This window comes from Phasianus colchicus, chromosome 7, assembly GCF_987193195.1.
Source record: "Phasianus colchicus chromosome 7, bPhaCol1.hap1.1, whole genome shotgun sequence".
In the NCBI taxonomy this organism is placed as follows: Eukaryota; Metazoa; Chordata; class Aves; order Galliformes; family Phasianidae; genus Phasianus; species Phasianus colchicus.
Genome location: NC_143442.1, coordinates 21,827,187 through 21,837,700, shown reverse-complemented (window position 1 = coordinate 21,837,700; position 10,514 = coordinate 21,827,187). Strand labels below are relative to the sequence as shown.

At 42.4% G+C, this 10,514-nt stretch overlaps 1 protein-coding gene across 1 annotated transcript in view; it reads left to right on the top strand.

Annotated features, from left to right (window-relative positions):
• Positions 1 to 412: 412 nt before the first annotated feature.
• Positions 413 to 10,514, top strand: part of PDE11A (phosphodiesterase 11A) — a 121,310-nt gene continuing 111,208 nt past the window's right edge. Inside the window, exon 1 of the mRNA XM_090144086.1 lies at positions 413 to 1,457. Coding sequence (XP_090000212.1) covers positions 696 to 1,457 — 762 coding nt within the window. The 5' untranslated portion in view covers positions 413 to 695. The remainder of the gene's footprint in view (positions 1,458 to 10,514) is intronic.

Here is a 10,514-nt window from a genome sequence, read left to right as displayed (position 1 = left end):
GTGCAGGCACCTCCGCTCGAGGACCCAAGAATTCACTCGGTCTGAACGAGCTCCTTTCGTTCCGTCTGTCTCCTGAAGTGCTCAAGCCTGGCAGATGATGCTATCAATTAACCCGCTCCGACAGCAACACTCGCGCTACCTCTCCCCGCAACGCCGGGATGCCCCTTCCCCGCACACGCGTGGCAGACAAAAGGACCCCTTCTCGCTCCGAGTTCCCCACGAAATTCCCGAGGGCGGCGCGCGTTCCCCTCGCCCCGGGCCCTCCCGGCCCCGCACGCCCCCCCCCCCCCCCCCCCGCAATCGGGCTCTCCGGCGCTGCCTCCTCCCGCCGCCCCCCCGCGCGGCTCACGCGTCCTGCCGCCGCCCTCCCCTCCCTCCCCGCCTCCCCCCTCGCTCAGTGGGCCGCCGCCTGGGTTACGCAGCCGCCGCCGCCAGCGCTGACAGCGTCGGGCGGGAGGGGTTTGCCCGAGCATCTCCAGAGGCGCGGCGGCAGCCCGGGACCGAGGAGCAGAGGAGGAGCAGGAGGCGGGCAGCGGAAAGAATACCTGGAATAAGGCGGATAGTAATAATAAAGGGTGGCAGGAGAAGGAGGGCGCGGGGACAGGGGGGGACGAAGAGAAGCGGCCCGGTTCGGCCGCGGGACAGCAGCAGCTCCCGTCGGGGCATGGCCTGAAACGCCCCCCGCTCCCCGTACCATGGCGGCCGACGGCGGCCTCGACGTGGCGGCGGTGGAAAGTTTCCTGGACAGGCACCCCGAGCTGGTGGAGAGGTGGCTGAAGAGGAGAAACTCGCTTCCCAAGGCGCCCGCCGGCGGACCGTCGGAGGAGCGGCGGGTCGGCGGCGGCTGGGGCGGCGCGGGCGGGCCCGGAGCCGGGGGGCTGCAGCGGAGGGCTTCCCAGAAGGAGCTGCGGAAGAGCTTCGCCCGCTCCAAGGCCATCCACGTCAACCTCACCTACGACGAGCACGTGCACGCCCGGGCGCAGGAGCCGCTGAGCAGCGTGCGGCGGCGGGCGCTGCTGCGGAAAGCCAGCTCCTTGCCCCCCACCACCGCTCACATCCTCAGCGCCCTGCTGGAGTCCCGCGTCAGCCTGCCCCAGTACCCGCCCCCGGCCCTGGACTACAAGCGCTACCTCAAGGAGCATAACGAACGGCAGTTCTTCCTGGAGCTGGTCAAGGACATCTCCAACGACCTGGACCTCACCAGCCTCAGCTACAAGATCCTCATCTTCGTCTGTCTCATGGTGGACGCCGACCGTGGCTCGCTCTTCCTCGTGGAGGGGGCGGCCGCCGGCAAGAAGAGCCTGGTCTCCAAGTTCTTCGACGTGCACGCCGGCACCCCGCTGCTGCCCTGCGGCTCCACCGAGAATAGCAGCGAGGTGCAGGTGCCCTGGGGCAAGGGCATCATCGGCTACGTGGCGGAGCACGGAGAGACGGTCAACATCCCCGACGCCTACCAGGTAGGAGCCGGGCGGGACCCGGCGTTCCGCCGCCCCCGGCTCCCTCGGCGCTGGGCTCCGCCGCCCGTCCTCGGCCCTGCCTCCCCCTGGGTGCCTCCCGGGGATGGTACGGGGGTCTCGAGAAAGGCACCCCGGGGGGGACAGCGGGGCTCGGCTGGCGGCGAAGCGCTACAGCTGTGCTGCCGGCTTTCTCGGGAGTGCTGGGTGGCTCCCTGCGTTTCCCGAAAGAGTTCTGGAATTCGCTGAAGAAAAGTTTAAAGAGATTCTCGTGATGGTCCCAATAGTCATCTCCTCAAATCTCGGTCTCACATAGCGTTCCCCGCTTGCCCGCTGCTGACATAATCTCACTGCCTTCAAAGAAGCGTGTATTTCCATCTTTGCTTATGCCCGCTCAGACCGCATGGCATGCGTTTGCAGACCCTTTCCTAGGAGTGTTATATATCCATCCCTGTTATTCTCTTGCAGGGAGTTTCCCCACGTTTCATAGAAGCTTCAGTTTAAATCGTGAAATGTAGTCCTGGCTTCGGGGCAAAAATGCTCAGGCTTCAGCATGGACAGAAGTCCCGAGCGTGCAAATGCAAAACAGTGTATTCACTTTGCTAGCTCCGGGTTTACAACCCTCTCCCGCAGTCCTGGGGATTGTTTCTGATACGTGTGAGCATGAGGCACTGTCAGCAGTGTCAGAGTCTTTAGAAAATTAATAACCAGAAAACTACACATTTCTAAACGAGGATCTTGGAAAGTTTTAGGACGATGAGAGATGTATGTCTTTAAGAATTCTGGTAATAACCATTGTCCAGTGTCTAATTCTTTAGAATAATAACAAAAAGCAGCATGGGGGAAAAAAAAAAAAGATGATGCTTGATGCTTTGTAACAAACCATCCAAGGAGTAAACTTAGAAAAATAATATTGGAGTTTTTGTTTGAAATACAGAAGAGCTAGGCTAAATGTATTTGGGGCTGAATATTCATATTTTTGTCAACCAGTGAAAAATACCGAGCTCCTCGCAGGTACGCATTAAGAGAGGTTTGCAGCCCACAGAGTTCGAAGAAAAAGAACAGAGCTTGGTAAAAAGACTGCAATATTCAGCCTAAAATGACTGCTTATTGGTTAAGCTTTGTAAAAATCTAAGCTTGCTCTCTTCCTTTCTTCTTTCCTTTATGCCCATTATCTGATTATTATTATTATTTTTTATAACTTTCCTTTCTAAAACTGTACTCTTCCCAAAATGTATGCTCTTTAGGGTCAAGCAGAAGATATTCTCAGTAGTCTCAAGTGAATAAACAGATTGAGAATATCTGAATTCAACTAGAAATAGATTGGTCCCATCTTTTAGGTCCAAATAGCCCTGGACACCTCTTTTGGAGGTGAGAATGTCACTGGAGAGGCAAGTGTTTTCCTAGTCATAAGGGACTATTATTTTTTCTCAAGTGTTTGTTCACTTTGTATTTACTTCCCTGTGGAAAAGCCCAGCTACTTTCAACAATTTATTGTACCTTAGAAGAGAAAGTTCTGAGCCAAATTTATCCTGTAATTACATCAATTGCAACTTCACTGCTTTCTGTGGAGTTACTTCTGATTAATTCTAGTGAAACAGAAACTTTAGGCATTGTAGTTTTAATGAAAGTTTTAATTGATAATAAAAGAGGGATCTGCTTTCTGTCACATTTCCACCTTAATGCAGTTCACTCTTTTACCTGGCAGGTTTGTACCCATTGTGCATCATGAAAAGGAGACCTTTCTAATTTAATAGGACAAAGAGCCCTAGGGAGGGCCAGATACATGTGCAAAAAGTGACAGCTGTTCCATCTGAGGTCATTGTGGTGCTCACAATATCACTCTTTAAAAATTAACAAATGCAATAATATGATTTTTGTCAGCATTACCACTGATGATGGAAGCGTTTAATCAACCATCAGGTTAAAAAAAAAAATAGCACTATCAGGGAACTTTGTCAAGGTGACAGATGAAGATGGAGAAAAAGAGGTGAGAGAGCAGCACCATTTTGTCCACTGAAGAGAATGTTTACAGTGAAGCTACTCATTTGGTGAGGAAAGGCCTTTCATTGTATTAGGTCAAACCAGCACCTCTAGGTTAACGTAATAGCTTTTTGCTTTTTAAATGAGCAAACTTTTTTTATAAACAGGTAAAAATACTTCCACATCATTAGTTACCTCATTTCCAATATTGGGAAATGTATTTTATGATCATGTGGCCACCTTTATCTTCTTAGAGCCTGATCAAATATGAGCTGAAATGACTGTAATAAGCAACAACTATGGATATCTCACTGTAGCTTGATTTATAAACTTGATATGAAGTAAATGACTGAACAAACACTTTGGAAGTTCACTGCATCAGAGAATTTGAGAAATATTTAATTTATGGAAAGGTTTAGGTAAATGCTATATAACTGAGTCAAGAGATGCAGGATTCATTCATAACATTAAAAGTTTTATTGACTACATGTTATGTGATTAAGGTGGGGTTTTATAACTGTATGAACATTTGTAAGATCTGTAATTTAATTTGTAAGAGTCCACAGAATTTTTCAAAACAGGAGTGGAGATAGACACTTTCTTTACATTTTGGAGTCGGTTTTAAACACTTTATCCTGGAAGTGATCCTGTTGAGTGGTAACTTGGAGTCCTAGTAAGTTTAGGTTTTAAAACATGGCCTATGATCCTTTTCCTATATTAATTCTGGAAGCTTTATTGACTCCTTATGCAAATAATCCAGTAAGTCTTGAGCATGTGTGTTCAAAGAATCAGTTCATATTAGCAAGGAAGGAAGGACTTAAGTGTCCTTTGAGTCTCCCTTTAACAAAGCATAGATGTAGTTTTTGCACAAGTATGAAACGTATTAAATATATTCTAAGTAGATAGAAGTGGTATTAAATCTTTATCCAGAGATCTTATGAGTTGTTTAGAAATTTCCCTTTTTTTCCTCACTACTTAAAGCTATGGATTTTTCAAGTAATCCCTTCTTCTTACAGATCTTCTATGACATCCAGCTAAGATTCCTGATCATTTCTATTTTGTTCCATCTTTTAGAGCAGCATTTAAATAACAAAATTTTAAAACACAAGGAATGCTTAGTTACTGCTGTAGTTTAAGATGTGCAAAAGTTTGGATTTAATTTAATAGCATCCCACATCCTTCTGACTACTGAAAAATCTTGCTCTTCAGAATGGCAAGTATATATCAGAAAGTATTGAAAAAATATATTTGGCCATTTGCCAGTGTCAGCTGAAAAAAAAGTTTTCTGTACATCTTATGTTAAATTTGGAATTTAAAAAATAGCCTTAGAGATAAAATGGCTCTCCAGATTGATGTTTTAATAAAGTAAGGAGAAAAGAGAGAAGAAATATGAAAAGGAGTTATGCTAAGACTAAGACATGAGTTCTTGGAAGCTGGAGTAAGGGCAGTAAAAGATGATTAGAAGTGATTTTTTTGGGACAGCTCAAGTCTTTGAAAAGAATATTAAAACTACCTTACTGGAATTAAAATCAAACAAAATGAATGACCTTAATACCGCCTTGCTCTGGACTTTGTCACATTTAAGCCACTGCAGACACAAAGAGGAAAAGGTTCTCCTTCCAGGCAAACGGCTCTTAATGTAGACTGTAACGAACAGATGGGAAGCACATTTTATTATACGGGATAACTACTTGTTACCATCAGTATTAACAGTGTGTCTGTTTCCATTTTAAAGAGCAGTTACAGCATTAAAACCCCTGGTCCTGGGAGATCTAGTCCTGTGGGTAGGAAGCATTTAAGAGCTGCCTTGCTTCAGCTACTGGCACCAGCAACGCCTGCATGCATCTCTGTACTGTCTCTCAGTGCAGACAGAGGTTGCTCCTCTTGATAGCATGAAACATGGCAAGCAGAATAAGCAGTAATTTAACAAAAAAGAAAAAGTTCCATGTAACACAGAAAAAAATGCGTTAGAACAACTTTCGCCATGCATTAAACATGACTAGGAAGCATCATGGGGAACACAAGAGATAATTGCAACAGTAAAGAACTAAATTGCTCCAGTGTGCTCTCCGGGAAAGAGCACACCAGTCTGTCATACAACATTTCAAAACAGTTAAAGTTGTGAGTCCCTGGAAAGCAGCCTCATGCTATCTGTAGCCACAGAGGTAGGTAGACATGGTTATGGCCTGCATGGGGCACTAATGCCCCTATACCTTCCATTTCTGCCTCAGCCCAGGAGCTTGCTTCTCAGAGAGCAGATCCCGAGTGAAGTGTAAAGCATCCGGGGACCTTCCTAGGCTGTGCAACACACCATATTGCTGATAGAAGGCATACTGTGAGAGAAGAAACCAGGCTACCTTACGGGCCAGGCTACGCACTGACCTGTTTACATCAGGGCCAGCACCTCATGACTACCCAGCACCTGAGTGCCTGATCTGTTTTCTGGAGAAGGGTGCTCAGGTGGGTCCTGTTTGCAGGAAAGCTAAGTCTGAAGCCCACCCCTGCTCAGGTGTAAGGATTTTGGGGATTATTTGCTGTTACTAAGTAATTATCAGCAATAGGGTGTGGCACTTATAGATAGTGCTGAGGTAGGCTGGGTTGCTGACACGGGGTGATGAATGCAGCTTCCTAAAGTGAGTGTAGGATTTTGCATCATCAGCAGATTGGTAAGTTTGGATCTTTTTCCTTATCAAAAGATATTTGGTCTGTTTTCTCCATTGCTTTAATGGAGTAGTTACTCAGCATCCTAACCACTAGTTATGAAAAAAGCTGTGGTGGTCAGGGCTGGCTTTTCATTACTTCTTCCTACAGAAGTCCCCATGGGTTAGTTTTCCTGTTCCCTTGTAAGGTCTACTTTTATCAGGCTGTCAGACTTTGCTGGTTTATCAGTTAGCTAGCCTGTCTGCCTGAAGAAGCAAAAAATTTCTTTTTTTTTTTTTTAACCTGTCACCCCTGCTGGATCTTCCTCTGGGTGAGAAAGCGGGGCCCTCCCTGGCCTGTAACTCCCCAGGCTGCTCTGAAGAGAGGAGGCTCTGAGTTCCCTGGTACTGTCTTGGTGCTGGAGAAGTATGATGGTATGCTTTGAAGTCCAAAGCCTTTTGATCTGGTTTATTCTTGTCCTCACCAGTTTTTATGGTGGAAAATGAAATTAGGGAAGCTTTGGGAGGAGGGGGGGGGAACAATGCCTGCTTGCATCTCTTAACTTGTCTGAGTCTGTGGTGATCTAAAGGGGCAGAAGTGCTTGCACCTTTACTTTGTCCTAGGTACCTTGTATGGGGACATGGTACAGGCTTCATGAAACTGCTTTAGGCTTTTTTTAGGAATATATTTTGCAAATCAATAGCTACAAAAGCCTTTGTGGTAACTGAGTATATGTTCTCTAAGTGGTGAAGTAGCAGTACTGTTAAGATATAGAAAGGGTCTCAATCTGGATTATTCTACATGTATCTATCTGCACCCTGTTCTCCTTTTTGTCTAGATGAAGTTTACAGTCTCAAGTAGAGGCAGGTTCAGGATTTCTTCAGTGTGGATTTTTTTGTGTTCATTAGATTTCTGTTTTACTAGAGTGAGGTTAACATTTGTTGAGGGGTAGGAGAGTAGGCATTGCTGGAATTGCTACTTTTGAAAGGGCTGCCATTTTGTATTTCATGGAGCAAATCAACCTGTTTCTATTTGTCTGCCCCAGCTCTGGGTGATGTGTCTGCTGGTGAGCTTCACCTGGCTCTGCTTAACTGGAAAAATCTAGGTTTGTGTAAGGATGAGGAGTATTCATCCTGCCATCCCTGGTGAAACTGATGGCACAGGTGATGCTGTGCTTGCCATCACTTAATTCAGAACTGCTGTCCTTTATTTAGTTTGAGGATTTGGGATTCTCTTAGATTCTTTTATGTAGATATTGTAGGAATCTTAACTTTTAAATACTCAACGATTTGCATACATGGAAATGCAGTTAAAGAAGTTAAGAGCTTCAGCTTTTTGCTGTGGTGTTATATATGATACAGTGCACATTATATTTAAAGACAAAAGAGATTTTTGAGGTCTTCTCCCTTTTCTGATGTTGTGTCTGGGTTATTTCATCACAGGTCATCTTATCTGTTGTTTTGGTTTGCTTTTTTTTTTTAATAACTAGTGAGCATGAACATCAGCCAAAGTAAAAAGTAGATTTAATTTCATTTCCGTTAATATAGTTCACTTATGCATGTCAGGCACTTTTTTTCCCCTTTTTTTCTCCTTCTTATTATGCTGTGGAATTTCTTGTACATGAAAAAAATACATATTTTTGACCACGCCCAGAATGAGAAGGTAACTCATCAGTAGAAGAACTGGGGTCAAATAAGAACTAAAGATGAGAATATAGACTAAATATCAAATGGCAAATACTTCTAAAATAAATGAAAATAATCTAATGAGAAGTGAGTTTAGAAGATAAGTGCAAAAGAAAATTTCTTAAATCATTGCTTCTTACCTTATGAGAATTCTGCTAGTTTGGCCAGTGGTAGCAATAGGAAGTTTTAAGTCTGAAAGACAAATTGGAATCAATACTTTATGCTCATTTAGCTGACTCCACTGAAAATCTGTTAGATGGATCTGGCTTCCATTGCACTCATACAAATCTATACTTACAGTAGATATTCACTTACCTAAGTATATTTGGTGCTTGGCTTTGTCTTTGATCTGTCTGTCTACTCATTTTATGTATGAGCATTGCTAGAAAGATGGTATGGAAGACAATATCAGGGGGTGTTAGGAGGGGATATAATTAAGTTTTTTTTTTAATATAATAAACTCCAAGAACAGAAGGGAAATATTTTACATTTACGTGGCATGATGCATTATGACGGTGTAGCATAATATAGTTCAATTACATATTTGATTAGGGTATTTCAGTGACTGTGAGAATGGAAGTACCTAAACCCCCATTTCTAATTTTAGCAGAAATCCCATTACAAGACTGAATAAAGCTGTGGATTTGCTTGGTAAAGGATCTTGCTGGTGTGTTTGAATGGTTTTAGATTTTTCCAAAACAAATGGATGTTACTTTTAGTTATTTATAGTTTCATGTTGTATTCTTTTGCTATAGAATAGTACAGTTAAAAAGAAAAAAAGTACCCATACATCATTACACGAGTGAATTTGTTTTACTTTTCTACAACAACCCTATTGAGTAACTATGAAATAAACAGCTTGAGCTAATGATTCAGCAGAGTGTGTTTGCAGGATAATAACTATGCAATCTGGGTTTAATGTGTCCAAAGTGCACCTTTTAAAAATTAGAATGGCTAAGATTAATAACTACTGGTTTATCACAATAATGTTTTAAATTTATTATTCAATGACTTTATGTTTCTGTAACACTTGAAGTCACCTGTTGCTCCCATGCAATCACTTGCAGGAGCTAGGCTAACCTATAGATAAACGTCTACTGAGGGACACAGGAGTTTTGCTGGGTTGTTTTTCTAAGGGAAGTATTAACTATATATATTTAATTTTATATGTAAAATAGAAGTATATATATTTAATTTTATATAAAGCATTGCATGGCTTAAGAAAAAAAAAAAACAAAACATTGAGTTTGGGAGAACAGCATCAAGAAGTGGTTGAAAGTGGGTTTGGTGTAAAATGGGAATATGGGAAGATATTTGTGGCTGGTTCTCAGCGGGGCTTCTGTGTGCCTTCTATCAAAGAGCCCAGGGCCACTGTGATGGGGCAAACAGTAGTGGATTTTATCTCTAAATATTTAAAACTAAAATTAGTGGAAAAAACAATTCTTTATTTTCTTTGATAGGTACATGAGCAGAGTAGAAATGCACATACAGTGCCATAAATGATTAGATTACAACTTAATTTACTGTACTGGTATCAGCACTCTACTGGTAGTTTGTTTTGAAGGAGGAACAATGAAACTATTTTGTAATGAGCTGGGGAGTGTTGTCCTGCAGAGAGATATCAATCTCACTGTTGATCAGCTCTGAGTATGAAGCATGAGGTGTGATGATTATTCTTAGCTTGATATTCATGTCTAAAAACTTGTTAGTGCTTGCAGTTTTTTAGGAAAAGAAGTAATTTTCTATACTATTCTATTTTGTTCCATTGCTTACATAAGTAGACAACGTGCACTGTTGTACCCATTCTTCAACTAAGAAATGTAACAGTGATTAAAATGAGAGAGATAATTTAACACACCCTGACTAAATAAAGAAAAGCCTAAACTGCTGATGCATTTAAAACCAAAACATAAACATTATCACTTGATTATCACTTTTCTCCCCTTGAAGTCTTTTTTTTTTTTTTAAGCTCAAAGTATATATAGACTTAGTTTTAAATCTGGAAGTTAATGATTTTGAGTGTCAATGTTCCCTACTCATCTGAAGAATTGTTATGGGAGTGACAAAATGGAGTTGGCTGAGATGTTCTATGCTTTATCTGTTTTACTCATTTTATCTTATAAGAAATATTGCTGTCACTGATTGTTACTAGATAACTGTGCCTATTGGAAGAATTAGGTTTTAGCTGGGGAATGGTGCTACTTTGTTCTCCTGCTGCCTTTTGTCTCTGGGGCTTTTAGAGACTTTGCAGAAGTTGACAGGAATGGTTGCAAAAATCCTTATGTTGAAGATGCTTAAGAGATTGGTTTACTTGGTTGGTCTTTGTGTGTAAGTTTATCTACAAGGTTTTGCCCATATCTACTATTCTGTCTTATTGCTTTATTTCTGCTCCTTGTTCATGCACAATGTTAACTCGTACTGTTTGTGGCATTTTTAACTTTTTTTTTCAGAGAAGAGTATCCAGAACAGATGCCATCATTTACTTGTATTTTGGCTTTTTTATATTGTGCTTTGGGTCTGGGCAATATGCTGTCTTTTGGATTGCTCTTTTCTTATAAAAGCTTATGTGTTATTCTAAACTCATAGGAAGCATGATTAAGAAATTTAGCAAGTCTTTTGATGTCAGTTTCTCTATTTCTAGAAATGTCAGTGCTCCTACAGATCAGTTTCCTGTAAAGTTGAAAAAAATAAACAAACAAACAAAAAAAACCAAACACCTTAAATCACATTTTTATATCCTATGCAGTGCAGT